At 40.0% G+C, this 26,169-nt stretch overlaps 5 protein-coding genes and 1 long non-coding RNA gene across 7 annotated transcripts; 3 read left to right on the plus strand and 3 right to left on the minus strand.

Moving 5' to 3' along the window:
• Nucleotides 1-304: 304 nt before the first annotated feature.
• On the plus strand, nt 305-3,574 carry LOC5519927 (kelch repeat and BTB domain-containing protein 2). Its single transcript, XM_032364864.2, has 4 exons — nt 305-513; nt 1,281-1,555; nt 2,064-2,209; nt 2,996-3,574. Exons 2-4 carry the CDS (start codon nt 1,309-1,311, stop codon nt 3,410-3,412), a joined length of 810 nt encoding a protein of 269 aa, XP_032220755.1. The 5' UTR covers nt 305-513; nt 1,281-1,308; the 3' UTR covers nt 3,413-3,574.
• Nucleotides 3,538-11,548, minus strand: LOC116603520 (protein C12orf4 homolog). The gene is made up of 11 exons (XM_032364850.2): nt 11,208-11,548; nt 10,008-10,335; nt 9,424-9,523; nt 9,222-9,330; nt 8,913-8,943; nt 8,630-8,724; nt 8,076-8,160; nt 6,841-6,959; nt 6,152-6,340; nt 5,496-5,756; nt 3,538-4,675 (listed from the first exon to the last, which is right to left on the minus strand). Exons 1-11 carry the CDS (start codon nt 11,395-11,397, stop codon nt 4,512-4,514), a joined length of 1,671 nt encoding a protein of 556 aa, XP_032220741.1. The 5' UTR covers nt 11,398-11,548; the 3' UTR covers nt 3,538-4,511.
• A 24-nt stretch (nt 11,549-11,572) lies between these two features.
• On the plus strand, nt 11,573-14,722 carry LOC5519843 (ER membrane protein complex subunit 6). Its single transcript, XM_032364865.2, has 6 exons — nt 11,573-11,641; nt 11,890-11,953; nt 12,107-12,209; nt 12,847-12,939; nt 13,083-13,102; nt 13,348-14,722. The coding sequence occupies exons 1-6, from the start codon at nt 11,614-11,616 to the stop codon at nt 13,376-13,378; spliced, it is 339 nt and encodes a 112-aa protein (XP_032220756.1). The 5' UTR covers nt 11,573-11,613; the 3' UTR covers nt 13,379-14,722.
• Nucleotides 14,513-19,594, minus strand: LOC116603521 (zinc finger protein 699). 2 transcript variants are annotated; one of them, XM_048729615.1, is made up of 3 exons: nt 19,374-19,594; nt 16,919-17,090; nt 14,513-16,490 (listed from the first exon to the last, which is right to left on the minus strand). In XM_048729615.1, exons 1-3 carry the CDS (start codon nt 19,401-19,403, stop codon nt 15,181-15,183), a joined length of 1,512 nt encoding a protein of 503 aa, XP_048585572.1. In that variant the 5' UTR covers nt 19,404-19,594; the 3' UTR covers nt 14,513-15,180. The 2 variants fall into 2 exon arrangements, with proteins under 2 accessions (XP_048585572.1, XP_032220742.1); XM_032364851.2 differs by lacking the exon at nt 19,374-19,594 and adding an exon at nt 18,228-18,337.
• Nucleotides 16,015-16,610, plus strand: LOC116603523. Its single transcript, XR_004290651.2, has 2 exons — nt 16,015-16,157; nt 16,308-16,610. It is a non-coding gene; the product is annotated as an uncharacterized LOC116603523 (long non-coding RNA).
• Nucleotides 19,595-20,354: 760 nt separating the features above from the next.
• Nucleotides 20,355-25,127, minus strand: LOC5519928 (intraflagellar transport-associated protein). The gene is made up of 7 exons (XM_001639750.3): nt 24,354-25,127; nt 23,833-24,005; nt 23,360-23,437; nt 21,797-21,968; nt 21,468-21,521; nt 21,281-21,393; nt 20,355-21,049 (listed from the first exon to the last, which is right to left on the minus strand). The coding sequence occupies exons 1-7, from the start codon at nt 24,538-24,540 to the stop codon at nt 20,954-20,956; spliced, it is 873 nt and encodes a 290-aa protein (XP_001639800.1). The 5' UTR covers nt 24,541-25,127; the 3' UTR covers nt 20,355-20,953.
• Between the last annotated feature and the right edge of the window lie 1,042 nt (nt 25,128-26,169).

Here is a 26,169-nt window from a genome sequence, read left to right on the forward strand (position 1 = left end):
ACGGTCCTCAAATCAATCTGTTGTATTATTTCTTACTATAGCCTTACGTTTGTTTCATTTTTGTGTGTGTGTTTTATGTCTTTTATGGGGAAGAGGCTTCTGGATTTCTGTTGAGTCAATGAAAAATCTCGCTTGAATCACAAGGCATTTATATATATATTAGTGCGAAGCCTTCATTTGTTTTTAGAATTTGGGTTAAGTATTTGGAAAGCACGCCTCCTCCCTCCAAAAACAAACAGAATAAAGAGTAAGTTACACAAAGAAGTAAAAAGTGTCACGTAATTAGGTCCGAAGTCACGCAACGCCATGCTTGACAAGCCATGTTGACGTCCAAGGTTATCTGTTGAATGCCAATATACATAGCACTCCTTTACAAGGTCACAATATACTTCACATCTCTGTTTATATCTAAGCACAATTCACCGACACTCGTTTGTATAGTTTTTCTTCGTAAGGTTTGCCGTCCTTCTCCGTTAAAGGTTTATTCTTCGAGAAGTCTTTTTCATAAGACAGGTGAGGTGCCGCTAATGGTTTTATTTCTTCATGAATTTATCGAGGGATAACAGCATAGTCTGTGTGTCTAACAGGCCACATGGATAAGGCGTTCTCGATTGAAAACTGAGGTGTTGTGTATAGTCTTCGACTGACCTGTTCTTAGCATTTCGCTATTATTACACGAACTAGAATTGTAGGTATTCTGGTTTGTTTGAGTATAATAATGTAGTGAGCTTTCTAATGAATTCTTGTTTACATCCTTGAGTGCATGTATTATAAAATCACGTCTTGACACGGCACGGCATATCTTAGTAAAAAGACACCAATTGTTCAAATACTACATTATAATTAAATTAATGGGGAATCCTCCATTTTGTTACTTTGAATTTGGTTAGTTACCGTTCATATAGGGTCTCAATATGCAAGAAGATAAAACGGATCCGACAAAATACCGTAATCTGTAATGATTCAGGCGTTGCTTGAAGTAACTGTGTATACGTACGGTTAAGACGCCGGCTAGAGGCACTTGGGTTCAATACTCGTTCTTGTTGCCTCCGAAATATCCTCATTCGGGTTTTTAGCAACTCCTTATTCCTCATTGTTCAAGCACTGGTTTTGATTCACGCTCAACCTAAGGGGTAGACACGGTTTTATGGTGACATAAAATTTAATTTAAATGTCTGAAGCATCCACAAATTAACCAGCTGCGAAATCTACACTCCTATATCCAAAAGCTACCCAAAAGCAACTGTTTCTTTAAGAGGTATCCATGCGACTTATCGTAGGTACCTACCAAGGGAGCCAAGGGGAGTGATGGATGAGGTCCCAGATTTCTCGTCCCCCTGGCACTTTAGTGATGTAGTGTTGGTCATAGAAGGGACTAAATTCCATGTCCACCGTAGCACCCTCTCCATATGGTCTCCAGTGTTTGAGCGCATGTTTACATCCGGGTTCACTGAGAAGACGGCCGAGGAGATTCCGTTACCAGGGAAACGCGCTGCGGAGATCGAGGTGCTCCTAAGGGTGATGTACACATTTGGCAAGGCGCAGCCAATCACGGGTGAGCATTAACCTAGCCAATCACATTTAGTAACACTCAAGCCAATCAGACGTGAGTGTCAGTCTCTCACACTCTAGCCAATCATAGACCTTCCTTGTGCCTTTTGCACTAGCAGCAGATAAAAGCTGATTAATCTTTAATTATTAAAATTTAGGCAATCTAGAGATGATATCTGCATGATAGAAAAATGCCCTGACCATATGTTAAATCACAAGAGAGAGGGGTGCTAACAAGATTTCGTCAAGTGGATGCGCCCACTACATATCTACGAGAGAAATCATTATCGTTCATGTTTTGATCTTTATAAAAGGGCCAAAATTCCGATCACAACGCGCAGCGTCATCCTACTCGTAATTAGCAGTGAATTATACATAGATAAATAGATATATTCGATGAGCTCCCTCGGCCAGTTTTTTTTTTTTTTTTTGAGTTGTAACGCCGTCCCTGTTCTAGAATTTTACGCATAGTATTAGATGACCGGGACATACTCAAATGTTTTTTTTTTTAGAGGGCAACTACACGTTCCTGCTGGAGCTTGCCGAGGAATATCAGATGGATCGAGTTAAGGAGCTGTGTGCCGAGTTCCTGAACTACAACCTGCAAGAATCCAACTGCCTCAAGTTCTACAGGGTAGCAGAGCACTTCAAACTTAAGGTAGAGACCAAAAGTCAAACTGCCTCAAGTTCTACAGGGTATCAGAGCACTTCCAACTTAAGGTAGAGACCAAAAGTCAAACTGCCTCAAGTTCTACAGGGTAGCAGAGCACTTCCAACTTAAGGTAGAGTCCAAAAGTCAAACTGCCTCAAGTTCTAGGGTGGAAGAGCACCTTCCAGCTTAAGGTAGAGTCCAAAAGTCAAACTGCCTCAAGTTCTAGGGTAGCAGAGCACTTCCAACTTAAGGTAGAGTCCAAAAGTCAAACTGTCTCAAGTTCTAGGGTAGAAGAGAACCTTCCAGCTTAAGGTAGAGACCAAAAGTCAAACTGCCTCAAGTTCTAGGGTAGAAGATCACTCCCAATATAAGGTAGAGTCCAACTGTCTCAAGATCTATAAGGTGAAAGAGCACTAGTCCAACTACCCCAAGTTCTGCAGGGTGGCTGAAAAAGTATCCGGACTTTTGCAGAGCTGTAAAAACCCTGACTTTCTAAATTGGAGAGTATGTATTCCTCGTTTTGCCGTTATGCCGGAGGTCCCGTCTCCGACAATTGGGGTCGCAAGCCCATGACACCATTTTTAGTAATAACATACTCACACACTCACATTCATGATTGGGTTAGGCGCAGTTAAGTATACCCACATGGATACTTTGTGCTAAAGCAATGCCACACACTCACATTTACTAAATATATCAATCCACTTTGAGGCCACTTTCACATAAAGGATGGGGGAGGGGGTGGAAGAGCAACAGGGAATGTTGACACTAATCGCGATTATTAACTCATAGGAAGTTATGGCGAGGAGCCTGGAGGAATCCCGTTACCAGTCCCTCGCGAACCTCCAAGACTGCGAAGATTTTGAGAAGCTTGGACCCGAGATCCAGTTGAAAGTATACGGCGAAAAGATCAAAGAACTGGAGCGAACACTGCAAGAGTACGCCAAGACGTGCTCAGCACTCATCGATAACATCTACCGCACAGTGGCCGCGCGCGTACAGGAGTCTGGAACGGACTGTGATAACATCGAGGTGCACCGAACAGGGGTACGCGAACCATTCAAGATGAGCTGCAAGTGCTGTAGGCGGAGGGTACAGAACACCGACTGCAAGTTAGAGTACAGCGCATTCCGGGGCTTGCTCAAGAAACTCTTCGACCTGGAGCACTATAATAGGACCGCAAGAAGAGCCAAAAATTCGGGAGATTAGGAGTATATTAGTTTGCTGCGTAGCTTGCGAGTTAAGAACTTAAGAGATAAGGGGAGAGATTACAGAGTTTGTTACGAGCCCCACCAGTATATGATGGGAACTCGGGGGATATATTTGGTAGTAGCCATCTGTAAATATATTTTATTATGTGCGCCCTTGTAATTGTTGTTTAATTTCTTTTGTATGACGGGACATGCCCATAGAAGGACTGATACCTTATCTACTGGATAAATATAGCTCGGGAGATACCCATATAATGATTGATCCTGTTCTGCTGGATGACGTAATGTCTGAGAAATGCCCATATAAGAGAGCCAGTGCTGAAAAACGCAAGACTAGTTCCAGTACTGCACCATTAAACCAGCCTTTTTGTTTCGAAATGACGGCGTTTTACCGGCGAACTATCACATTTTTGCGAACCAAACTTAAGGTTATAATTTTCTTTATGACTCCCTCATTATCACACAAATCTGTCATCTTTTGTACAGTATGGTTTTAATGCTGCACAGTTAGTCAAAACAGCGACTGAAGTCAGTCTTTCGTTCCTTTACTCGAACGATTCAACACTACGATTGTGCTTGTTTACGCCAGAGCACGCGCATGCGCATACGTTATTCAGGACTGTCTATAAGAGATGATACCTCCTCTACTTGATGACGTCACGTCAAGCGGTGTTAAGATCCTGAAAATGCTGGGCAACATTCCGTATATCGGAGCTCGGGAGATACCCATATAAGGATTGATACCTCCTCTACTTGATGACGTCACGTCAAGCGGTGTTAAGATCCTGAAAATGCTGGGCGACATGCCGTATATCGGAGCTCGGGAGATACCCATATAAGGATTGATACCTCTTCTACAAAATGACGTAAGGTTTTAGACATGCCCATATGAGGATTGATACCTCATCTATTGGATGACGTCAGGTTAAGCGGTGTTGAGATCCTGAAAATGCTAGGTGGCATGCCGGATATCGGAGCTCGGACTGAAACCTCTTCTGCTGAATGACGTAAGGTTTAAGACAAGGCCATATAAGAATTGATACCTCTTCTGCTGGATGACGTAAGGTTTTAGACATGCCCATATAAGGATTGATACCTCATACATTGGATGACGTCAGGTTTAGCGGTGTTGAGATCCTGAAGATGCTGGGCAACATGCCGGATATCGTGTGGAACATGTCGGCGGAGATCCCCTGTGGGATCATGAACTGTACATTGAGCGACTCCACGCCACTCCACGTGGTACACTCCATCATGAACCCTGCAACACAGCGGCTTAGTCAGGCTGGTCCAAACTACACTAAAATAGCCCTTATCAGCCACACATTTTGTTATTGTTTTGATTTGCATGAACCCTGCAACACGGCGGCTTAGTCATTCTGGTCCAAACTACACTAAAATAGCCCTTGTCAGCCACACATTTTGTTATTGTTTTGATTTGCATGAACCCTGCAACACAGCGGCTTAGTCAGGCTGGTCCAAACTACACTAAAATAGCCCTTGTCATCCACACTTTTGTTATTGTTTTGATTTGATATTGGAAGGCACATAAAATCTCGAAATAAGTTCAAGTCAACCCAACCCTCCCCTAACCATTAAAAGTAAATGTTGGCTTTCATCCATCAATCACAATTGAATTACTTTTCCATTTTACTCTGATTCTTATTGTAAAGTAAGCGATAGAGCAAGACAAGAAAACGCAACTGGTTCAATTTCTTGGGCTTGTTCTTGTGTTTGCATCTTAGTAATAAAAAAATCATAGGCCTGCCTGACGACTGAGTCAATGACAACGTGCAAGTGCAAATTGAGAATATATATTTTGCCTATGAGAGGAAACGAAGCTTCTATCGAAAACAGTATTTTGACTTTTAATGGGTTCCTTAAAAAGCGCACTTATCAGGTGGGTAAGCAGGGTGCGCGCGCAACCCCCGCCCCCTTGGAGAGGAAATCTCCAAAAACTCTGCTTTTTCCATATCATACCTATAACTGCGCACCCCCCCCCTACCCTCTCACCCAATTCTGGGTACGCGCCTCTACCATAGCCCTGAAAACCATCTTATGTTACATCACCTACAGCTGACCTTTGACACACTTGAGGATCAGCTCTGCGCGTTTCGCGCACCAGTTGTTAGTCATCTCCTCTGTCATGTCATGGAAGAGCAGCAGAGGGATGGTGATGGTGGTGATGTTGTACCGCACTGCGGTGTGTAGCACGTGCCTCAGGCCCACCACACACGGGTTACGACTATTCAGAGACGCAGACTTGACGCTATCATCCACAACCAAGTGGAACACCACTTGGGCTTCCGCGAGGTTTGAGTGACGTGTAACGTAAAAATCCCCTGTGGAACAAAGACAAATAAAGCCTCGATCAAACGATGCCATGCCAGCTTAATCGTTTACCCTCACACACTCTCAGCTACTCTTACTTACGTTCAACATGTTCAAATCGACATGATGCTAATGAGAGTTCTGATAAGTATTTCTATAAGCTGCTTACAAAAAATGAGAAAATGTAATTCAGTGAAATAATCACTTCAAATGATTTTAAGGAAATTGTATTCCATGTCTATCTTGTCAGAAAATATTTACCTATGAAATCCTATGATTCTAACAAAAAAGCACGTTTTGAATACCTGGACCACTCTCATAAACTTTCAAGGACTGTTTTGATCAACCCTGGCTTGGAATTGCCGGTAGATTGACGGTTTGGAACACGCTTTGAGCAGCATCTCACCTGTGTCTAGCGTCAGTGTCTTGAGGGCGGTATCCTCTGTTGCTTGATTGACACCTCGGCCTGGCGTCGTGAGGCTGGATGCAGACTTGGCCCTAGCCCTCTGCTCTATGTTCTGCTGAATCAGGCCGAGCTGTTGGTCGAGGTCTGGGAAGTGGAAATCTGTTGACTGCTGGCAGATAGCTGCGAATTCTAGTAGAAAGAATAATTAGTCTTTAGCAACCTCCTCCAAAGGTTTGCTGTTTTTTTTTTAGCTCAAAAAACAAGTGTAACTACAAGTATAAATAAACAGACCACAGACATGCGTATGCAATAGCATCACATTCAGAGTATTTTGTAAAAACACTGGTAGTTTCTTGGTGTCACGGAGCACCAGCGCCAAAAACACAATGGAACAAAATCCAAAAATAAAGACCTTAGAACTAGACAATGGAATAGAGTACAAAGGCCTTGAGCACCAACAAAGCAAAAACAAAGCTCTAAGTAACACCAAGGAATACCCAAAACACTGTATAAAAGACTCAGAAGCAGTTCCCAAGAAATAAAAAAATTGTGAAAAAAAACATTGGCATATAAGAAGAATAAGATATGACGTACAGTAATGGCACCGAAAGCATGACTTAAGAGAGAACACAAAAGCATAGTTAATGCCAAAAGCAACAGAGCATAAGATCGAACACATGGAAGCACACCTTTTGTGATTCCAGTATATGTATTGAGACGGTTATCTGCCAACAAGACCAGTCCAGCCAGTGATTCCGAGTACAAGGATAGAGCAGTCTGTATACGATGAGGCTGAGAGAGCACAGAACTGCAAAATAAAACAGTCAAATCTCATTTAAATAAGTTTATTTGCAGTCGCATCAAATAGGCACTATAAAGGGTGTTTACCAAGACTAGCACCACAGTCCTGGGGGTCATTTTCCAATAAAGCAGAACAATTTAGGTATCTTCTTGTAGCTTGCTGTGACACTAATAAAGTGACTGGGTCTCCCAGTGAAGTGGATGAAATCATCTAATCCCTGACGTCACCCAACAAGTTCTAAATAATCATCTTTTGCAAAGAAAGAGAAGTGGTTTGTACCAAAAGCTATTTAGCAGTCACTACACACACACACAAAAAAATACTTGCTTTCCACTTAAGAGCTGTATTAGATACCTTTATTCAGTGGCACACCTTCAACCTTAAAATGGCCATTTCTCGTGCTCCAGAGGGTAGTCACACACAGTATTAAACAACATGTGAACCCACCCCAAGCATATCCCAAAACTACCATAACGCCACCCTATCTAAAGAACACCCTCCTAAGCTCACAAGTTTGTAAAATCAGCTTAAATTGCCTTTTTGCTTAATCTGAGCTTGGCTTCTACTGGGGGGGGGGGGTGAATAGGGGTATGTAAATCCGCCGATCCGCTACATTTTCGGGGCAAATCCGTGGATCCGCAGAATTTTTTGATCAGCATGGTTTGACAGATAAACAATAGCATCAATTGAAATTAATTTAAAATCCGAAATTCGACCGTCAAAGCAGTCAAAATCCGAAATCCGCGCCCGAATTGTCAAGAGATCCGTGATCCGCTGTACTTCCAAAATCCGCCAATCCGCTGAAATAATAATCAAAATCCGTAATCAGTGAGCATTTCGGGTCCCCCCCCCCCTACTGGTTGAGTCTTCCTCAATGTCAAGAAATGCTTGCTACACAGGCTATAATTTAACGTGATCCTGACTGAGACTAGAACTCCAGTGCACTTTGGGTTTGTTCTTTATTGGTTATAGTTTGTAAAGAACGCCCCTCTCTTATAAATGCCTTCTATCTATTGAATATCCCCCCCTGGGACCATCAAAATTTCATAAACGCCCCTGGCATTTACTAGATCATTTATGATGCAAATAACAATACTTTGTATTAGAGACTGGGTAGCCTACCCTCCGGGTGGGACCTTGTGTCGGCACATGTCCAGCACATCCCCACAAATCAGTCTAACATTGTGCATTGTCTTCATCTGAGCCCCTGCAATACATATATTATATGCACATGAAATAGGGTATACACATGCAGCTTGGTGAATGATTGGATCCACTCTAAACCCAGTTTTAAATCAGCTAAAAATAAATACACATTTACCTCCACCGTATTCCTTATATAGTTCCCTCCCCATATTGGATGGTGTCCCCCCCCTTGAAGAAATCTTGACCCACCCCTCCCCATATTGGATGGTGTCCCCCCCTTGAAGAAATCTTGACCCACCCCTGAAACCTTTCAGAAAAATATCGGTATAGCCTCAGCACGGAAGACGGAAGAGCCTCACCAGCTTACAACTGGCTGTTGAGCACCCCTTTAGGTGAGTATAAACTTTTTCTATTTCAAGAGAAAAGTTCAGAATTGCCAGTGTACTGAAACATGACTAAAAGTGTGATTGTGAAGGTATAGGGGTGGGGGTTATGGCACCTGCATGCCGTCATTTTTCCCGGGAATGTACCTAGATGGATGGTGAAGCTTTCCTCCATTCTCTGCTCTGGTTCTGGATGGTATTCCTCTGACGATGGCGCACTTAGCGTCGAGACACTACGCAGCCTGAAATGCACACAACAACATTGGTTAACAACAGATCCCAAATCCTGTGAGCTGATGGAATATATTTAAAGTAACTATGAAGAAATATAAATACCAGGTTAAGAAGGGTGAAAATACCCAAAGGCACATTAAAGTATTTCGATTTTGAAGAGACTTCATTTTATCAAAACTTTTTCATTTTTACTCACTTGAAAAATGATCCAGCACTAGAGGAAACATCTGGAAAAATAAGTAAACAATGTCAAAAGCAGCAGGAACCACACAGCAAGGTAAGGGTGGGGGAAATATGTATTTGTGACCTGCTAGAGTTTTACACCTTCAGTATCCAGTATCCTTCCATTAGTACAATAAATCAAATTACCCTCAAAATTCTAAAAAAATGTGTATTATGATATATACATAGTAGGTACATCAAGTAGTTATCATGATCTGCATCACAATAATCAGAAATAAAGCAATAAGGTCAGGGAGTTTACCTGTTTACAGTATGGACTAACCTTCTCCTCTGGCGATGTCCTCATGTACTTTGACGACCCACTCACGGTACTCCCTCTTCTGCATCTCCTGAAGCTGGGATAACTCACTTGACCAGTAGGTCTCAAGCATCTGGGAAAAGATGGGTCATATTTATCCACAAAACAGAATAATATTGGATGAGTCATTGTGTATGTTAAAAAAGTCTAAGAAAAAAATATTTACTTGTGTGTCTTCACATTGCTTGGTAGCAAGATTAGAAACATCACGGTCTGTGTTGGTAAGACCAATGTTACTAATGGCTTCTTCTAATTTCTTTCTGTGCCTGGAAACAAAATGGACAGTCAAAAAATAAATGATCAACTCAGGACTGTATATGGCCTTGAAAACCTGGATTTCAAGGCAAGAAATCTGACTATAGTATACAGTGCGTCACTAAAGAGCTTGGGCAAATGCATGAAGAAAATGCACTTAATGTAAACAACAAAAACATCTGGTTAAAGTGCCTTAGTATCTTAGCTTGTATTGTTTTGTATAACAAAAAAGGTAATCTATTCTCAAGCAAGGGAAAGCTGAGCTCATCAGCCCTGCAAAATTTCAAAATCATCAACCATTTCTGAAAAACCTCCATTGCACTTGCGCTAGTTCTGTCGTGACATACAGTATCAAACATGGGCCATTAACATTTCCATTTTGGTTTTTTTCCCTCATTTAATGATACTGCTGTAATATGGCCAGCACAGAAAACCCATGTGCAAGTCTGTCCTTTCCTGTTCAACTCCAAACAGTATTCCTTGTTGTTGACTCACTTATCTTCAGAAGACTTTAGGGCAGCATCCCGATGAGATAGAAGCCCTTCAACAGCTAATGCATAAGTATTCTCAAGCTGTAGTAGAGTTTCAAGTGCAGCTGAGTGGATCAGGGAATGATACATCTCAGCAAAAGTCTCATTCTCCGTCTTATCACTTGCGGTGCAGTATTTGGAATGCTCTTGAGTGAAGGTGTTTGCCCAGGAGTTGATGTAGTCGCTGGTCACTTGAGGTGAGTCAAGGGCTTCTTTCAGGGCTTTGTCAGCCATTTCATCATACAGCTCATGGAGAGATTTTTTAGCAAAGTTATCAATTGCTGATGTCAGCTCTGTTGTGAATTTCAAATAGAATGTCACCTATTAGCAGATGGGGAATGGGAATGTTTCAAAGGAAACTTCGAAAATCAATATAGCAGAGAGATCACCCCTTATTTCTTTCAAGGTCAACTAGACTCTAGATCAACTTTCCTTTCAAACAATGCACTCAGCATGACTGTTTTTGATACTGTATGAAAACAAGGGGTAGCGATGGGTACCTCAAAGTTTCAAAAGATTCGCAAAGTATTGGAATCTCAGCTTTTTTTTTTACGCATGTCTCAAAGTCTCGTTTTTTTACAAAAAGCGTCTCAGAGCCTCTTTTTTTTTTCTACCACGGTCTTGGAGTCTCAGATTTTTCAATGCGATCTCGGAGTCTCTGGTTTTGTTAAACGCTATCTCTGTTATGTTGTTACCATGCTATGGGTTTCCCCGAGGTTGCATTGTAACTCTACTTACGTTTTTTCAACTGATGTTTCTGACAAACCTCGAGCAAGTTATCTAAAACAAACTCGGAAAAGCTTTGGCTTTTGACAAAAGTCTTGGACTGGGATTTTGAAACACGGATATTGGCACCTTGGCAAGTCTCGGATTTACCCATCGCTACCCCTAATACAATCACACTGGTATATACCCCCCTCGGGATTAAGTCTATCATTGCTGCTTCACATCCCTAATAAGGACACTAAAGCGATAGTTACCTGTACCTCTATTAACAACATTTTTGATCATCTGAAATATACTTTATTTTTCCAAATGTGAAGGTATACTTAAGTTCTATGTAGGTCGAGGGCCTGTCATATAAGCTTAAGTACATGACACATACTTAATACTTGTTCTACATAGCACAGTATCTGTAACCGACATCATTTCCATGAGATCTCACCTTGTTCAAGATAGCAGGGCATATTGTGCGCATGTATAAGCCTCCATGCGTACTCTTTGGAAGATATCTGTAAGGGAATTGGCACAGGAACAGTCAATTTCTTTACTTTTTTCTCATCTCTGAAGACGAACTCGAACCCTTTGGTACGGCCATCGAAAATTGGAGCAGACAGGATGTCCACACTCGACATGGTAAAACAAGGCTTATGTTCGCGTTACATAAGGAAATAACCCCGCGTAGGTTCTTAAGTAATCCCCAAAAATACCTAAGCTACCCATGCAGTCAAACATTCGAGAGTTCCTAAAGGTATGTTTTGAGTTGCTCTCTGTTTGGGGACTGGTGACTAAAATGCAAGCCCACGATCAACCGTAAGCTAGATCAGCGGTCACTCGTTAAGCTTTTCAAGATGGCGGAGGAAGATCATGGTTTACAAAGTAAGAAAATCAGTAAAATTATCTGCCTTCTCATGCATTGATCTGATTTATAAGTTGAAACTATCTTTCAGTTATTTGTTTTCTTCTCATGTTGCCTCTTCGATTCTGTATACCAGGCCACGGGTTTCTGATATTGATTGATGAAGCTTGTGTGTAAAAATGTGTAGCTTATTTTTCTACATGAATGAAGTTTTGATTATGTTCTTTTCGATGCGTTCCGGTATAAATAACTATGCGTTTTCTTTCAGATAATGAAAAGGAGGCTTACAGCCCCTTTGCGATTATGACCAACAACAGCATCATTGAGTTTTGGTTAGTGTTTGATTAGAAAGAGACAATTACATGATTTGTAGTTCATTGTAACAATGGCATATTTTCATTGATGACCAAATATTGTGACTATTAATAGGCACCTTAGTTCATTTTTAATGAAAAATTTTGTTGTTGTTTTTTATTTCATCCCAGTCGTACATCACTTGCGGCAATGGCAGGGATTTCTGCAGGGATACTGGGTCTTACTGGATTAAAAGGATTTATATTCTACTTTGCTGCCTCAATATTAATGTCTGTAAGTTGAAATTCCTTCAAAATGGTGATATTATCTTTTGAGGATCAGCTTATTTTGATGAAGAATTGCCAATTTTAACTTACCTTACAGTACAGCCAAATTTGTTGTTGTGCCACTTTGGCAAATCGAAAATCCTCGTCTTATTTGGAAAAAAAGCGCATACAGTAGTCAGACACAAGCTTTGGAGTGGTTTGTTTGGTTTAATAGACTATTCCAAAACAAAGAAAGGAATTTCAGATTCTGCAAGGTTGTGTAAAAACAAATTTAGCTATAACTTAACTTAGTAATACAGTATGGACTTATATACTCATATATTGAACTTTTGGTTGCTGTCTGTTGTCCATGGATGTCTGCCGAAGCTTCCTATGATTAAGGCTGCAATTGCACCAGTTTACCTCCCCGGGCCGACAAAAACCTCAACAGACAAAAGAATCTATTAAAATCCATGCTAACATATCGCTATCCAAGTACAGTAAACAATAGTGTACTATTCAGGCTCCTTTGATTACATCTTGTAGATTTACTGTTGTTACATTTTTCTCTAGAAAGTCTATTGGATAGTCTTTGAATACGGCTTATACATACTACATGTTTCTTTTTTGCTTTATGATTGACTTACAGTAATCTGTTTTACCAGATATTCATTTGCTGGAAGGCAGGCTCCTCGTGGCCAAAGTACTTCATTTCATGGTGGGACCTGAGTACATCAGGAATCTTTGGAGGAGTTTTTGTAAGTTCTGCCACCCAATCAAATTCCTTTTGAGTTATTCTGGTTACATTGCTTATTCTGGTTACATTGGTTACATTACATTGCAGTATATAATGCTCTGATCTAGATTGTACTCATACTATTTTCTTGTTTTTTCTCTTTAGACTTACCTGTTATTCTGGACGTATCCTTTCTCTCATTTTTTTCTTTGGAAAAAATTTAAAAGGGGTGGATTTAGTTGACCTAAGATAAAAAAATACTTTTTTTGAATTTTTTAGTTTGCTAATAAAAAGCAAAAGTCTAAGCAGAAAATGTATTGACAATGGTCAGAACATTTAACTATTTATTCATTTGAAATAACTGAACAAATGGGATATCTCCTTTTCTCTACTATCATTTAAAAAGACAGTTCCTTGACATAGTTTTTAGTTTTTTGTATGGAATGGTTCATGTCTATTAAAGAAAGAATTCATTGGTGTACAGAAGAAAACCTTGAAGAGACCCATTACTCCAGCAACCTACATAGATACTGTACAAAGACAGATAAGTGACATATACACAGAAAAAGTGACTACTGTGCCGATGATACAGTAGGGTGTACTATAACCGGCTGATAAGAGGTACCATAGCGTCATGTATGACGTACTTGAAAACCTTCGAATACAGTAACTATTGATAGAAAAATAAATATTTATTTAAATTGTTTGAAGTAGTCATTGTTAAACATTATTCCATTAATAAAGGGTGAATATTGTTCAAACATTTTACCTTTAATACCATCTGATTTGTAATGCAGGGCATATAACCAGGATTTGTAGTGAGGAGGTGCACAGGCATAGATATTGTATGCTAAAAGTCTCAGAATTGGCTTTTTTTTAGTTACAGAAGACTGTAAGATCTCACTCTAAGATCTCACTTTATCCTTGTTCCCTGGCTTCTGTTGGTTTGTCAGTTAAGATGTCACTTTTAAGAGTGACACTTGAAATAGATGAGTCTATGGGCTTTTATGGAACTAGGTTGAGATGTCTATGGCTTATAAGGGGAACTGTTATTCGAGCATTTCAACATGAAATCAGTCGAGTAAAGTACAAATTCACACATATCTCTTTGTTACTGAGACTATTCACTTCAACTAAACCAGATTTTGATAGATTCTCAAAGTGCAAGAGTAAATTTAACGTGATATTTTGCAAGTCGGTCTGGAGAATGTTTGACAACAGAGGGTTGTCACAAGATACCTGGGGATGAGGCTAGTTATATGCCACCTTTTGCTGTGTCGTTATTTGGATTGGGAACATAAAAGCACAACACTGAACACGGCTTCAGCAGTCATGCTGATTACGATTCAAAGCAGAGCTTTTGTTGTGCCAAATCCAATACCATATTTGACTTGATTCTGTCAATAGAAACTCCACATCAAGACATCTATGACCACTTAAACCTATTTAGTGCAACTAAATAAATGCTAAGCCTGAAATGTATTTGTGTCAACACAAAATGGCAATTAGATTTGGCAGAGAAAGAGTGTAATGTATGAATTAGGAATCTTTCAGTGACCATTCACCACCCCTGTAACAATGAGTTTTTGCTACAATTACAATTATTATACAATTTATTAATGTTGCACTTCCCTCATCTACATATTTCATTCATTTTTATGGTCTTTACTGACACTAGATTACAAGGAAGAAAGAGTTCTACAGTAAGAAAATCACATAAAATAAAATATAGGCACTAAGGTTTTATAGCTATTGAATAGTTTTAACTATTAAAAAATCCTCTAAATAAAATCCTTTGAAACCGACTAAAACTTGCTTTCTTATCACTGTATTTTTTACCATCCTATTACCTATAAAAAGCCATGGCGTGGGATACCTGTGCCCACCTAGCCATGCTAGTGTGTGTGGCATGGGATACCTGTGCCCATCTAGCCATGCTAGTATGTGTGGCATGGGATACCTGTGCCCACCTAACCATGCTAGTGTGTGTGGCATGGGATACCTGCGCCCACCTAACCATGCTAGTATGTGTGGCATGGGATACCTGCGCCCACCTAACCATGCTAGTGTGTGTGGCATGGGATACCTGCGCCCACCTAACCATGCTAGTATGTGTGGCATGGGATACCTGCGCCCACCTAACCATGCTAGTGTGTGTGGCATGGGATACCTGCGCCCACCTAGCCATGCTAGTGTGTGTGGGATGGGATACCTGTGCCCATCTAGCCATGCTAGTGTGTGTGGCATGGGATACCTGTGTCTCTTACCCGTCCTGCCTAGCCAGGCTATCGTGTGTGGCATGGGATACCTGTGTCTCTTTCCCGCCTTTCCTAGCCATGCTAGTGTGTGTGGCCAAGTGCTGCTTGAGGGAAGAGTGGTATCGGTACGTTCTGTCGCATATCTCACACTTATACGGTCGTTCCCCGGTATGGATTCGCCTGTGTTGACGTAATGTGCTGTGATTTGTGAACGCTTTCGAGCATGACTCGCACTGGTAAGGGCGCTGACCAGTGTGAATATTTATATGCTGCTTCAAGTCACCAGAGTATCGAAAAAGCTTGAGGCAGTAAGGACAGCGGTACGGCCGTGCCCCTGTATGCGTGCGCATGTGAACGGCCCGCTCGGATGGCTGAAAGAATGACTTGGAACAGAACTGGCAGTCATAGGGTCGATGACCGGAATGGCGGCGCACGTGCAGTTCCAGAGCGCGAGGGTTTCCAAAACTCTTCCCGCAAAAACTGCAAGTACAAGTTGCCTTAGTGATTGTGTTTCCTGTAGATTGTGTGGCGGGGAAAGCCCCCGTGACAGCTGGCTTGATGTCAGACGTGACAAGGGTATTTACATGTTTCTTATCCTTGATGTCAAGTGATGCCATTAGCACATCTTTTTCAGACTCTTTGAATGTGCTGCTCTCCATCGTCAAATTCTTTGTTGGTTTCTTTGATGGAGTGTCACTTGCATGAGCCCGCGGGCTGTAAAAGACGGTTTCTCCACTTCCTTTAAGTTCCCCATGTTGTTCGTGAGAGTGTCCTTCTAGAAGTAACTCTTGCGGCCCACGTGAGCTATTCCTCGTGCTATTGCAACCCAGTTCATCGAACCCCCACGAAATGTTCTTCTTCTTCAGGAAGTGTAGAAATGAACTGGAAGAATCACATTTTGAGGGCGAAGTGCTCTCTTGTGGTCTCCACCCGTCTTTAAAGTCTCCTACAGGAGGCGAGCCATTATTCCAGACCACGTAAGGTATTTCGTCTTTTATTTCATTCTTAAACGTTACAGGCGCGGAAACAACTGGCGTGACAGTAGTGCAAATGCGTGCCGTGACAGGGACTCGAACATGTTGTTTGGCGTCATCCGCGATTTCCCGTGTGACATTTTGATTTCTTCTTGTAGGGAAATTCGCTTCGATGGTATTATTCCTAGCTGATCTCGCCTGTCGCTCATGCAATTGGTTAGTGTTCTTTGAGTTGGGTTTAATTTTCACAAGCTTCGGTATAGTTCTGCTTGGCAATTTACTGGATCGTCTTTGATTTAATGGCATCACCGTTTGTACGTAACCGTGCTTGGTCAAGCAATCTAAAACAGTGAACAACACGAGATCAATCAGACTATTTAGCAGGAACCTATATAACACGGACCTACTTTCACAATCAAAGATCACAAAGGACAGTTGATCCCACACACGGAAAATCTAAAGAACTATAAAGGGAAAGGGAGTAGAATAGGAACATCTTTTTTTTATCTCCGGTGCTTTTTTAAGTGTTAGAAAGTGCGATATGCGCTGTCTTTGAAGTTAGTTTTTTGAAGTCTGTAAGGATACAAGGTGCTATCTGATTGACATGGAATTTACTAGGCAGTCAGCGTGACAAAGAAATGCCATAACAAAATCAGAGCACGGCATAATCCTCCTAGCTATGAAGTTCGTGTCGATCAAAGTGTCATTCTCGTATATAGGTTATGGTATTTATTGATAATAACCTTGAGGTATAGTCAGTGATATTTACCCTTAGATATTGCACATCTCCATCCTGCTAGCTCATGTCCAGTTTCCCATTCAGCGTTTACCACTGAAATCTCGTGTTGATAACGGATTAGTCGTGGACTAATGTGGAATGTGTCCACAGGGGTACTTGAGGTGGTGCAGTAGGGACATTCGCAAGTATAAACAGGCTGGAACTAAAAAACACAATATGGTCTTGATTATCATTGACCGAAAAAGAAACATCTTCTAATGGGTCAACCATTTAACTTTTGAAGGAGAATGTTTTTTGTTAAGAATTTGTTTCTTTCTATTTATGGTAACTGACAGACCTGAAAGGCAAACCTTCAAAAGTTTTAACCATTTAAAAATAGTCTGCCCCAAACAAGCCATATTCCATTCTGGAAGATTGAGCGGTTTCTTGCTTCTGACGCGAATGTCACGCCGGTGGAGACTACTTATGGGAGCGCAGTAACCACTGGATCTTCGTGAATGAGCATACTTCCGTTTTTTTTTTTTTTCAAAGATTCAAATCCATACGTTTGAATACTTAATAAAACTCCTCTCATATGTTGTAAAAAAGTCTATTCAAGGGCAAATCGAAAGAGATTAGACATCCCCTCAAAGGAACAGGTTACAATCAATGAAAGATGCATGCCACGGGTGCTTCCACATGGATGAATAGAAGTGTCAAAAGCTGTCTTCGCTCTGCTCAGACAGACGGCGGTGTTTTAAAATTAGATGTTTATTTTAGTCTTTGTTTGAAAGAAAAACATGAGGTGGGATCTAGGCTTAGAAAGCAATCAATCATACAGACTCGAATATTTTTTCACAAATTGTGAAATGCTGGTTAAAAATAGTGGAACTGGTATTTATAGCTAGGGGGCAACTTTGTGGTGATGATATAGGAGGTTTATAGGTACGTCACCTGAAGGGTGAAGAAAACATTACAGCTTTTTGGTTCAGCGAAGCTGCACAATATATTTTTTTTATAAAGAACATTTCTTTTGAATCTAAAGAATTTAACATAGCAAAGAACAAATTTTATGAAACGAACTAAAAAAGGGAGTTGAACTGTTAGGTAACACATGAGCCTGACGATTGCATAGCATGAAACTCTGAGTCACCGGTGCGCCAGGAACCATATATATTATTGTATAATTATCCTCTTCTGAATTTTAGTCACTATCGAGCACTCTTGGCCTGGCAGAACAAATGTACCTATATCTAACATAGCAAAGCTCAACGTTTGCAGCAAAAAAAGGGATCGATTTCTGGGCCACACGTTTCTCTCTCTTTTTTTTTGCTGAATACGATTTTATGCCAATACTTACAAGCTGTGGGGTGTGTCTATTCATGTCCATTTTTTAGCACTTTTACGTTAGCAGACCACTAGCGCTTTGAAGTGCAAAGTACTCCTGTCTACACGGCCCTCTTAAAGCACTAATATCAAAGCTGTCTGAAACGCGATGGTTTACCGACGGCTCATGCATTATTCAATGAGATGGATTGGCGCGTTTCAACAGAGCAAGTCATGGAGCAACAGGTCCACTGAGGATAGACACTACAAACCCCTGATTGCAATGGCAGGTTGAATAAAGCTCAACTCACGCGAACCGTGAAACATGTAAAACGAGGTGTGAAAAAAGGGAGGAGAAACACTTGTTTGCTAGTTACTAAAAAAGACAAAGGGAGGTGGTCTAGGTGGTGGAGGTGATCTGTGGACTTAAAATGGAAAAGAAATTAGACTTAAAAAGAAATTAAAATAGAAAGCGAGTTATCAAATCCAGGTGTCTTATATCAGGGACTTCCCTGCTTATATCTATTTTTTTACTGATCACCCGAAAAACGTTTTTCTCTTCATGTTGTTTTCTTTGTCTTACACCAGATTCAGTACTTGCGGACTCATTATTGAATAGAGGTATTGCGTGCTTATCCTACTTAAAAAAACACAAACTTACACGACATCTGTGACATTTTAAGGTCCCGATTATGATAACAGTATTGTAAAAATGCATGGTTTTCGATACGAGACAATAGACGAGTAAATGTATTGTTTCGCTTGGGTAATTTGACGAAACCCCATGATTTGAACCGACTTGAATAATAAAAACGGTGCCCTAGTATCTAGTACAACAAATAAAAATAAAATGGAATATGCGGGATGAGGAAAAAGGAATATAAAAGAAAAGAATGTGTAAAGAGGGGGAGAGAAGAATGTGTAAGGGTAACACATGAGCCTGACGATTGCATAGCATGAAACTCTGAGTCACCGGTGCGCCAGGAACCATATATATTATTGTATAATTATCCTCTTCTGAATTTTAATCACTATCGAGCACTCTTGGCCTGGCAGAACAAATGTACCTATATCTAACATAGCAAAGCTCAACGTTTGCAGCAAAAAGAGGGATCCATTTCTGGGCCACACGTTTCTCTCTCTTTTTTTTTGCTGAATACGATTTTATGCCAATACTTACAAGCTGTGGGGTGTGTCTATTCATGTCCATTTTTTAGCACTTTTACGTTAGCAGACCACTAGCGCTTTGAAGTGCAAAGTACTCCTGTCTACACGGCCCTCTTAAAGCACTAATATCAAAGCTGTCTGAAACGCGATGGTTTATCGACGGCTCATGCATTATTCAATGGATGGATTGGCGCGTTTGAACAGAGCAAGTCATGGAGCAACAGGTCCACTGAGGATAGACACTACAAACCCCTGATTGCAATGGCAGATTGAATAACGCTCAACTCACGCGAACCGTGAAACATGTAAAACGAGGTGTGAAAAAAGGCAGGAGAAGCACTTGTTTGCTAGTTACTAAAAAAGACAAAGGGAGGTGGTCTAGGTGGTGGAGGTGGAGGTGTTCTGTGGACTTGAAATGGAAAAGAAATTAGACTTAAAAAGAAATTAAAATAGAAAGCGAGTTATCAAATCCAGGTGTCTTATATCAGGGACTTCCCTGCTTATATCTATTTTTTTACTGATCACCCGAAAAACGTTTTTCTCTTCATGTTGTTTTCTTTGTCTTACACCAGATTCAGTACTTGCGGACTCATTATTGAATAGAGGTATTGCGTGCTTATCCTACTTAAAAAAACACAAACTTACACGACATCTGTGACATTTTAAGGTCCCGATTATGATAACAGTATTGTAAAAATGCATGGTTTTCGATACGAGACAATAGACGAGTAAATGTATTGTTTCGCTTGGGTAATTTGACGAAACCCCATGATTTGAATCGACTTGAATAATAAAAACGGTGCCCTAGTATCTAGTACAACAAATAAAAATAAAATGGAATATGCAGGATGAGGAAAAAGGAATATAAAAGAAAATGTGTGAAGAGGGGGAAAGAATAATGTGTAAGGGGGGGGGGGGGGTGAAGAAAAAGCAAAGGGGGAGACAAGTAGATGAACTTCCTCTCCTCGTGGAAAATCATATACGGCAAACCTGCTATTGTTATATTTTTTTACTTTGCCTTAAAACAAGATATAACATTTAAATATATCTACACATATTTACAGATGGCAGAGGACAAGCAATGTCTTTCTCAAATATGTCAATTAAACATGTTGCTAGAATTTCTGGCGAAAACGATTTTGCGTCGCTATTGCAGCATAGAGTCTGGTTTGTGAGTAACAAATAGACGTTGGAGGCTCTGGGATCATATATGGCCTATTAGAGACTAAGTTCTATTCTACTCCTTAAAGAGAATTGCCGGCCATAACTTAATTGTTTTTAATTGTTTTCATTCAATATTCAAATTGTGGAGAAATCTTGAAAAACCTAATCTAACATCAAACTTTTATCATTCATTAAGCGAACTCAATTATCACACTTGGTATTTTGCTAGGATGGCAAAACGGTGGCTATAAAAGGCTGTTTAACTTGTTTTGGTTCCGAGGTCCTCTTGACATCCTCTCATGTACCACTTTCTTTGACATCCCAAGAATTCCCTTCAACAGTCAGCAAAATTTTTCTGCCATGTTTTTGAAAGTACTGATGTTGGTATAGTGGTAGAACTTGCGCCAGCGCTAATCATTACACATCTCTCTAAAGGAAATCGAACTTTGGCGTGAGAGCAACAACATCATAGTCAAAGTCCTTGTCTAATTCGAATGGTTGAACATCACAGCTGTCAGAGGCATTCTGTAAAGAAAGACTAAGATTAGACTACTATTTGAGAGAAATCCTAGAAGAAATAAATTACCGAAAAATATTTGGAAGTAATTTTTGATTAATTGTTAATGTACTGTATGACCATTTTTAATTATGCTTTCCTTTTATGCACATTTTACGTTAAAACATTGTTAGTATTAGATTGGAAGGATAAGAAAGAGATAGAACAGACTAGGTACGATGTTCAAGACAATAAAGCACCTGCTCAACACTGTGTCCCAAGCTACTTGTATTCTCAGTGACTGGTTTACTTGTAGTTGTGATCCCAAGCTTTCTGACAGTCGGCTCAAGAGACAAACTCGCCCTTTCAATATCTGAAATTATGTAATGAGGTTACTATAAGTTGAGTTACATATATGAACAGTGGTACAAAACTATTGTGCCTTACTTGATTCTTCAACAACTTCTCCAGGCAAGTTATCCACACTGTCTTGCTGAATATCTGTATTCAGTCATGCAAAATCCATGTTAGAACTTGCAATATTATGTTTCCTAATAATCATATTCATTTGAATAACTGCTCCTTCGATTAAACTCTTGTTATTGCATTTACTGGTATCATATCTTGTTTGGGGGCCAAAGCAGGGGTTTCAAGAAAGGGGGGCCGGATTCATTGATTTTCCGTGGATTCCCTTATATTTCTTGTTTTTTTTTTAAAGCCAAATATCTGAAAATAGGGATCCGCCCCTGAAAAGTCCTGTCCATTATCAGTCTTACCTTGATGGGGTGATCTAAGACTCATTTGAATATCTCTGTCTGGCTTGCTATTCCCTGCTGGATGTATATCAGAACTGGACTGCAATCCTGGTAGCTCAATAAGTGTGCTGTCACTCCAGGATGATTCATCATCATCACTAATGTCTCCTTCATCATCCACAAAGTTATCAAGCTAATGAAAAGATTAAATCACATTGAATACAGACATTACAAGTCAAGTCAAGAAATACTATATATTATACGTACCATACATTTATTTATTACACGTATAATGAGAATTTTATTACGTAAAGATCCGTTGTAGAAACCAGTATGCTTTATTTTTCCATATAAAAAAGAGCTTTACAGCCAATCAGGATACCGTATAGCTTTTATCACATGTGCGAAATATAACCAATCAGCGCAAGCAATTTAGTTGTTCAGCCAATCAGGTGTTGCACTTTAATCGCTTCTCAGACAGATCTGGCAGTTGGGCATGTTTTGTGGCACGTTTCCTCTGCGAAAATGGAGGAAAATAGATTTGTTGCTGTCGATTACTCAATCGTAAAATTTGTCTCCTTTGTTTACTCAATGTGAGAAAGAAAGACAGCGAACAGTACGAGCCCTCGTCGTTCAGACAACCTCGTCATCCGTGAGCATTTGTGCTGCCTTCGGCATGTTGCCTTTTCCTTCTTTTTTTAGTCCTTTTTTCTTTGCAGCTAACCTCGTCGCTTTATGATTGAATCAGATATTTTTACTTTTGTTGACTTTATTAACCTTTGACTTGCAAATCAAAGTCTTCATGAAGACTTTATATTTAGGTTATTTGTTGTTGTTGTAACTATACTTTTCAGCTCAATAAACTGAATTAGCTACACGTATGTAGTCCACTGACATTCTTTCCTGCATTATTTTACCTTGATTTCTTCGCAAGGACAACCTCATCATATGGTTGTGTAATGTGCTCAAATAAAAACTTTCAATTATGTAATTACAATTAAATTCTCATTATACGAATAATAAAAAGCTCACAGCATAGAAAGTGCTTTGTACGGAATTTTATTCACTCGTGGCTTGTGACTTAATACTCACTCGTTCGTGTTTAGCCACAAGCCATTTGTGAATAAAATCCTGTATGTCGCACTTTCTATGAAGTAAACTATATGTATGTTATAATAGCCCAAGTTCAATATATGGTACTCTGCTAATAAACATAACATCAAATTAGCTGCAACTGCACCAGTTCACTCCGCTCAATTACGTAACAATCTCAGATACTGTATAATTAACGGAAAACACAAAAAACATTTCAAAATGGTAAAAGCAGTGTGTCTATTGGAAGTTTCTCTGAGGATGCGATTGATAATTTTAGCCTGTTGACTAGCCTGGATTCTAATACATTCTTTTGTCGGTTGAAGTTTCCATCGGCCCACCGGAAAACTAGTTTGATGGCTGCTTTAAGACTCTCATCTAGAATTCAGTAGATATATCAGAATTAAAGAAGTACCTGGTCTTGATGCTTTTGTCTTGTTAGCATTGGAATGTGTATCGAACCTGGGCTATTTCCATACATACTGTACCAACCTTTGCCATTTTACCATCACTACCACTGCTTAGTGATCTCATGAGAAACGGTTCTGTTTTTGTCCCCGGACCAATTTCCTACCAAAAGCATTCATTTAATTATTATAATGCATATCATATAATAAAACCCAGTTACTGAACATATGAAAGCATGATATAAAAATTCATGGAACTTTTTCATTTAATTTCAAATTCTATATTTGAATACAGTACCCATACAATAATGATGGCTTGTAAGGATGTTTTGTACAAATAAGTATGTTCAACATTATGACTACTGTACCATTTAGAAGAAAAGGCATTATTCCCAGCCAGAATGAGGCAGCATATAAGTGTGTTTCGGAGTGAATAGGCATGGGAGTACTTAGTAATGCTTTTGACATTATTCATTTGACCATTTCAAAACAATTTATCTAAATAGTATTTTTAAATACTATAAAGCTAATTAAAAGTAGCTTAAAAAATCCTAGTACCTCCCCTGGATTGGTATCCCAGTCGGTGTCGTCATCATTATTGGATGCAGTACCAGCATCTGTTCCTGGATTATTTGAATGAGGTGGTAGTGACTGGCTACCAGTAGATTGTTGGTGAAGGGAAGATGTCTGGCTACCAGATACAGCTTGCAAACTAAACCCTTGGGATGTTCCTGAAGAAGAAGAAAAAATAGAAAAAGAAAAACAAAATTAGACGAGGTGAGATTTTGTATGTGCAACCAAACATAAACTCTCATCAAATCCAAAATGTTATTAAAGGTTTTAGTGAAAATCATCAATTATTCATTTTTTAAAAAAAAAAATGTGCGTTGTTATAAAGTTTTGAAGCTTGAAAATTATACTGGCGAATATTGATGTAACAGTAAAATTATCCCTTCCCTTCAATAAATCAAGGTCTGTCTTTCTCGAATGCGGATACTGACAAAGAACATTATTATACACAATTCATCTACAGCCATGGTAACAGAGTACGGCCATCTTATAGAACCAAGATCACGTACCTTCGCCTTCTACCGTGTCGAAATTCACACAGTGCTGCTCGGCATTTTTAAATATCTGGTCTAGAAACTCAACCACGTACTGGTTAAGGTCCGTACCGGTCGCTGGGAGGCCCGAGGGGACGGATGTTCCGTTCGTCTGTGTACTCGTTTGTTTGTTGTCATCTTTTTCACCCGTTCCCACCGCCATCTTGGAAGTGTGGACACAGGATACCCAAGGACGCTCAGTCGCGCTAAGGATATTGGTCTTCCTGTGGTGTCTAAATTACCAAAGAACTGTACAGGACCCGAAATGATCCCAGGACGTTCGGGCCCTGTAAAGCCCCTCCCCAATAAGTGCCCCCTGTCGGGTCGCTTAGCGCACACAAAAAGAGCTCAATCTATTAGTCGGGTCGCTTAGCGCACAAAAAGAGCTCAATCTATACACAGCGGACAAAAGCACCAAAATTGGTATAATTATAGCCTATGAGATGGTAATTAATATTGAGACCGGTGCCCACCGGTACCATTAGCGGATCCATAGATAAAGAGCCATTATTTTTTTTTTTAGAAATCTGGTGTTGCAAGTTTCTCTGAGGATGCGATTGATAATTTTAGCCTGTTGACTAGCCTGGATTCTAATACATTCTTTTGTCGGTTGAAGTTTCCACCGGCCCACCGGAAAACTAGTTTGATGGCTGCTTTAAGGCTCTCATCTAGAATTCAGTAGATATATCAGAATTAAAGAAGTACCTGGTCTTGATGCCTTTGTCTTGTTAGCACTGGAATGTGTATCGAACCTGGGCTTTTTCCATACATACTGTACCAACCTTTGCCATTTTACCATCACTACCACTGCTTAGTGATCTCATGAGAAACGGTTCTGTTCTTGTCCCCGGACCAATTTCCTACCAAAAGCATTCATTTAATTATTATAATGTATATCATCGGTGCCCACCGGTACCATTAGCAGATCCATAGATAAAGAGCCATTATTTTTTTTTAGAAATCTGGTGTTGCGGGTACCCTGTGGTAAGATTTTCATACTTTTTCAAAACACAAAAAATATCAAAATGCATATATTTGAAAACGATGTCTATCATTTTAGCTGTATTCTATCAAATTCCGAGCCAAAAAAAACATATAATAGCTATAAAAAGCTACATTTAAAGAAGGAAAACCTACTGGAACCTAGGCCCACGCGGCTTTATTTACATCCCTTTTGCTAACATGCGACTATGACTGATTTTTGTTCATTAAATAAGCACAAATAGAAGTGGTGCACATGAATTTTCCAAGAAATTTTTTTCAATGAGTTCTCTAAGAATTATATTGGCTAAAGAGCTTTAACTCAACCAGCGCGGCTGCTGTAAGTCTTTCATTGCCATTACGCCCTGAGACGCCTGTGAATTTTGGCCCAACTCCAAAACGTCAGAAATGCAAATGAAACGTCCCCAGACCCGGATACCCATAGATTCCTCCAAGGCAAAGACGACCTTCAAAAGCGCATCTAAGCAATGTAATAGAATTGACTCTATTGTTGAAAAAAAACCCACAAAATTCTGAACTACAAATAGAGACAAGCACACACAGATCAAGTCACAAATAGATACCTTTATTGCGTTCCGTCAGGTCCCATTTTACAGCAATCAGTCACAATAATCAATGCTAGAACCTCCATTAGAAGCGAGTCACCGTGTTAAGCCTATTTTGCTTGCCTGCACTGCATCATGGGAGTCTTGAAAACACCTTGACAGACAGGCGGGCAATCTTCTCCCCCAGAATCGTAACAGTTTTTTTATAAGTCTCTTTGCACCGAAGCCAAACAAAACATTTCCAG

This window comes from Nematostella vectensis, chromosome 6 (genome assembly GCF_932526225.1).
Source record: "Nematostella vectensis chromosome 6, jaNemVect1.1, whole genome shotgun sequence".
Classification (NCBI taxonomy): domain Eukaryota; kingdom Metazoa; phylum Cnidaria; class Anthozoa; order Actiniaria; family Edwardsiidae; genus Nematostella; species Nematostella vectensis.

What these genes read in the sequence shown, in the direction of transcription:
- LOC5519928 (XM_001639750.3), bottom strand. Translation starts at nt 24,540, where the DNA reads ATGGCGGTGGGAACGGGTGAAAAAGATGACAACAAACAAACGAGTACA. An exon ending in GTGATGGTAAAATGGCAAAG is followed by an intron (nt 21,969 to 23,359) that starts GTTGGTACAGTA and finishes TCTTTTCATTAG; the next exon opens with CTTGATAACTTTGTGGATGA. An exon ending in TGGGACACAGTGTTGAGCAG is followed by an intron (nt 21,050 to 21,280) that starts GTGCTTTATTGT and finishes CTTTCTTTACAG; the next exon opens with AATGCCTCTGACAGCTGTGA.
- LOC116603521 (XM_048729615.1), bottom strand. Translation starts at nt 19,403, where the DNA reads ATGGACATGAATAGACACACCCCACAGCTT. An exon ending in ATAGACACACCCCACAGCTT is followed by an intron (nt 17,091 to 19,373) that starts GTAAGTATTGGC and finishes TGTGTTTTTTAG; the next exon opens with TTCCAGCCTGTTTATACTTG. An exon ending in GAGATGTGCAATATCTAAGG is followed by an intron (nt 16,491 to 16,918) that starts GTAAATATCACT and finishes TCACTGTTTTAG; the next exon opens with ATTGCTTGACCAAGCACGGT.
- LOC5519927 (XM_032364864.2), top strand. Translation starts at nt 1,309, where the DNA reads ATGGATGAGGTCCCAGATTTCTCGTCCCCCTGGCACTTTAGTGATGTA. An exon ending in CAAGGCGCAGCCAATCACGG is followed by an intron (nt 1,556 to 2,063) that starts GTGAGCATTAAC and finishes TTTTTTTTTTAG; the next exon opens with AGGGCAACTACACGTTCCTG. An exon ending in CAGAGCACTTCAAACTTAAG is followed by an intron (nt 2,210 to 2,995) that starts GTAGAGACCAAA and finishes ATTAACTCATAG; the next exon opens with GAAGTTATGGCGAGGAGCCT.
- LOC5519843 (XM_032364865.2), top strand. Translation starts at nt 11,614, where the DNA reads ATGGCGGAGGAAGATCATGGTTTACAAA. An exon ending in CTGCCTCAATATTAATGTCT is followed by an intron (nt 12,210 to 12,846) that starts GTAAGTTGAAAT and finishes CTGTTTTACCAG; the next exon opens with ATATTCATTTGCTGGAAGGC. An exon ending in GAATCTTTGGAGGAGTTTTT is followed by an intron (nt 12,940 to 13,082) that starts GTAAGTTCTGCC and finishes TTTTCTCTTTAG; the next exon opens with ACTTACCTGTTATTCTGGAC.
- LOC116603520 (XM_032364850.2), bottom strand. Translation starts at nt 11,397, where the DNA reads ATGTCGAGTGTGGACATCCTGTCTGCTCCAATTTTCGATGGCCGTACC. An exon ending in AAGCTTCACCATCCATCTAG is followed by an intron (nt 8,161 to 8,629) that starts GTACATTCCCGG and finishes TATGTATTGCAG; the next exon opens with GGGCTCAGATGAAGACAATG. An exon ending in CACAAGGTCCCACCCGGAGG is followed by an intron (nt 6,960 to 8,075) that starts GTAGGCTACCCA and finishes TTTATTTTGCAG; the next exon opens with TTCTGTGCTCTCTCAGCCTC.